This window comes from Octopus bimaculoides, chromosome 5 (genome assembly GCF_001194135.2).
Source record: "Octopus bimaculoides isolate UCB-OBI-ISO-001 chromosome 5, ASM119413v2, whole genome shotgun sequence".
Classification (NCBI taxonomy): domain Eukaryota; kingdom Metazoa; phylum Mollusca; class Cephalopoda; order Octopoda; family Octopodidae; genus Octopus; species Octopus bimaculoides.
The window spans coordinates 78,310,812-78,313,245 of record NC_068985.1 but is presented as its reverse complement, the minus strand read 5'-3'; the positions used below and the strand labels follow the sequence as shown (position 1 = coordinate 78,313,245).

Below are 2,434 nucleotides of genomic sequence, written 5' to 3'. Positions count from 1 at the left end.
GGCTCCCTCTGCCCTGTTTCCCCTTCCGGTCGACTCGCCCTTCCGGTCAGTTTCCCCAGACACTGACGTCATACCACATGATTCACACATAATTCCTGAATGGTTTTGGATATGTGTGCAAATTTTAGAAAACATTTGTCTAGGCACAGGTGTGGCCATGTAGTAAGAAGCTTGCTTCTCAACCACATGATTCCAGGTTCAGTCCTACTACATGGGACCTTGGTAGACAGAAACTGAAAGAAGCCTATAGTGTGTGTATGTGTATATATATATATATATATATATATATACATATTCATGTGTGTGTATGTGTGTGTGTGTAGGCGCGCATGTGTGTGTGTATATCTGTGTGTCTGTGTTTGTCCCACCACAATCGCTTGACAACTGATATTGATGTGTTTACGTCCCAGTTAAAAGAGACTTATAGAATAAGTACTAGGCTTACAAATAATAAGTCCTGGGGTCGATTTCTTCAACTAAAATATCCTTGAAGGCGGTGCTCCTGCATGGTTGCAGTCAAATGACTGAAACAAATAAAAAAAAAATAAAAGAATAAATTGCAATGTTTGAAGACACAACAGATAAACTTTCAATACTGATAGATAATCTTTTATTTTATTTGGTATAATTGTCCCTTTTTCAGCATTTTAATTTCTGTATAATGCTAATTATTATGGTTTATCATTTCTTTAGAATTTATCCACACCAACGATGGATATTGTTTATGTGTATGTTAAGAAACGAGCTGAATTTGGACGACAATGTAACTTCACAGATCGTGCTGCAGAGCTTCATGTGGACATAGAACCTGATCCAAGTAAATTAGTTGATTTCATTGAGCGGGATCCTGTTCACAGGGGTATACAATGTGTCCCTGAAATGTCCGAGCACACCGTGAGATAATATTTATTTTACACTCCATTTCTACCAACTTATCTATTGTATCTTATATTGCATGTGTGAAGGCATGTAGCCTAGAGGTTAGGGCAGGGGTTTTCAAACTGTGGTCCGCGGACCACAGGGGGTCTGCAAGGACAAGACAGGGGGTCCGTGGACAGCAAATACTTTTTATGGGCAATTTGATTTTATATGTTTTTTAATCGAAATCTTTTAATTGACAATAAACCTATTTGTTAAATACTGTTAAATAAATAAATGTAAAAATATATGTTATTTTAAGCAAATATTTATGTATAAATTTCATAAGCGTTTATAAGGGGGTCCCTAAGGTAAAGCCTGAAACATAAAGGGGTCTGCAAGTCAAAAAGTTTGAAAACCCCTGGGTTAGGGTGTTACACTCACAATCGCAAAGTTGTGGTTTCAATTTTCAGAAAAGTGGTGCCTTGTGTTCCAGAGCAAAACATTTCATTTCACATTACTCCAACCCACTCAGGTGTAAATAGACTGGCATTCTTTTCAGCGGGAATATTATCTTACCTATCTCTCTAGCCAGTAAAGTAAAAAGATCATACTGACTCATTAGAGTCCATCATGTATAAATTCCCCTCCTGAACGGGATGCCAGTCAGTCACAGGATTACTCACTTTTGACAGCTGAGCAATGTGAAATTAAGTGTTTTGCTCAAGAACATAACACATTGCCTGGTCCAGGAATCGAAACCACAATCTTATGATCATAATTCCAACACCCTAACTACTAAGTCACTCGCCTCCACGATACCGATTCATAAGGCCTGGCTTTCGGTTTCCATAGCTTATAAATTCTCCACCTGGATGGGATGTCTGTTCATCACAGGAGTACTCATTTTTGCCAGCTGAGTGGACTGGATAAACATGAAATGAAGTGCCTTGCTCAAGAACACAATGCATCACACAGTTCCAGAATTGAAACGACAATCTTACAATCATCATTCCAACATCTTAACCTCTAAGCCACATGCCTCCACAATGCCAACTCATAAGGGACAATTTCCTGGTTTCTATGGCTTATAAATTCTCCATTTTTGCCATCTGAGTGGACTAGAGCAACGTGGTATGAAGTATTTTGCTCAAGAACACAATGTGTTGCCCAGTCAAGGAATCAAAACCACAATCTTATAATCATGAGTTCAACACACTAACCACTAAGCCATGTGCCTCCACCTCTCTAGCCAATGGGGTAGCGTCATTCAAAAGCTACAACACTGCAAGGAAGTGCATTGTGACCAGTGATGTATAACAACATTCAACAGTTTGGTCAACACAGCAATACAATGATATTGCAATTAGAGAGCAATTGTGTTGTTTACAGGTTTTTAAGGGAGTAAGCGTTGGCTCATTGGATTTTTAATACAGAGAGTAACAGGTGATTGTCTGACGTTGCAGTTCAAATACTACTATATACTGAGTAATTTTATTTGAAAGTGCTGGATTTTGTTGGCTACCTTGCTAATGTTTACACTATTCACTGATATATATATATATATATATATATA

At 38.1% G+C, this 2,434-nt stretch overlaps 1 protein-coding gene across 1 annotated transcript in view; it reads left to right on the top strand.

The window, feature by feature from the left end:
* Positions 1 to 2,434, top strand: part of LOC106880245 (dynein intermediate chain 3, ciliary) — a 61,195-nt gene that overhangs the window by 8,774 nt on the left and 49,987 nt on the right. The window contains exon 2 of the mRNA XM_052967807.1: positions 694 to 894. Within this exon, the coding sequence (XP_052823767.1) occupies positions 712 to 894 (183 nt within the window). The 5' untranslated portion in view covers positions 694 to 711. The remainder of the gene's footprint in view (positions 1 to 693; positions 895 to 2,434) is intronic.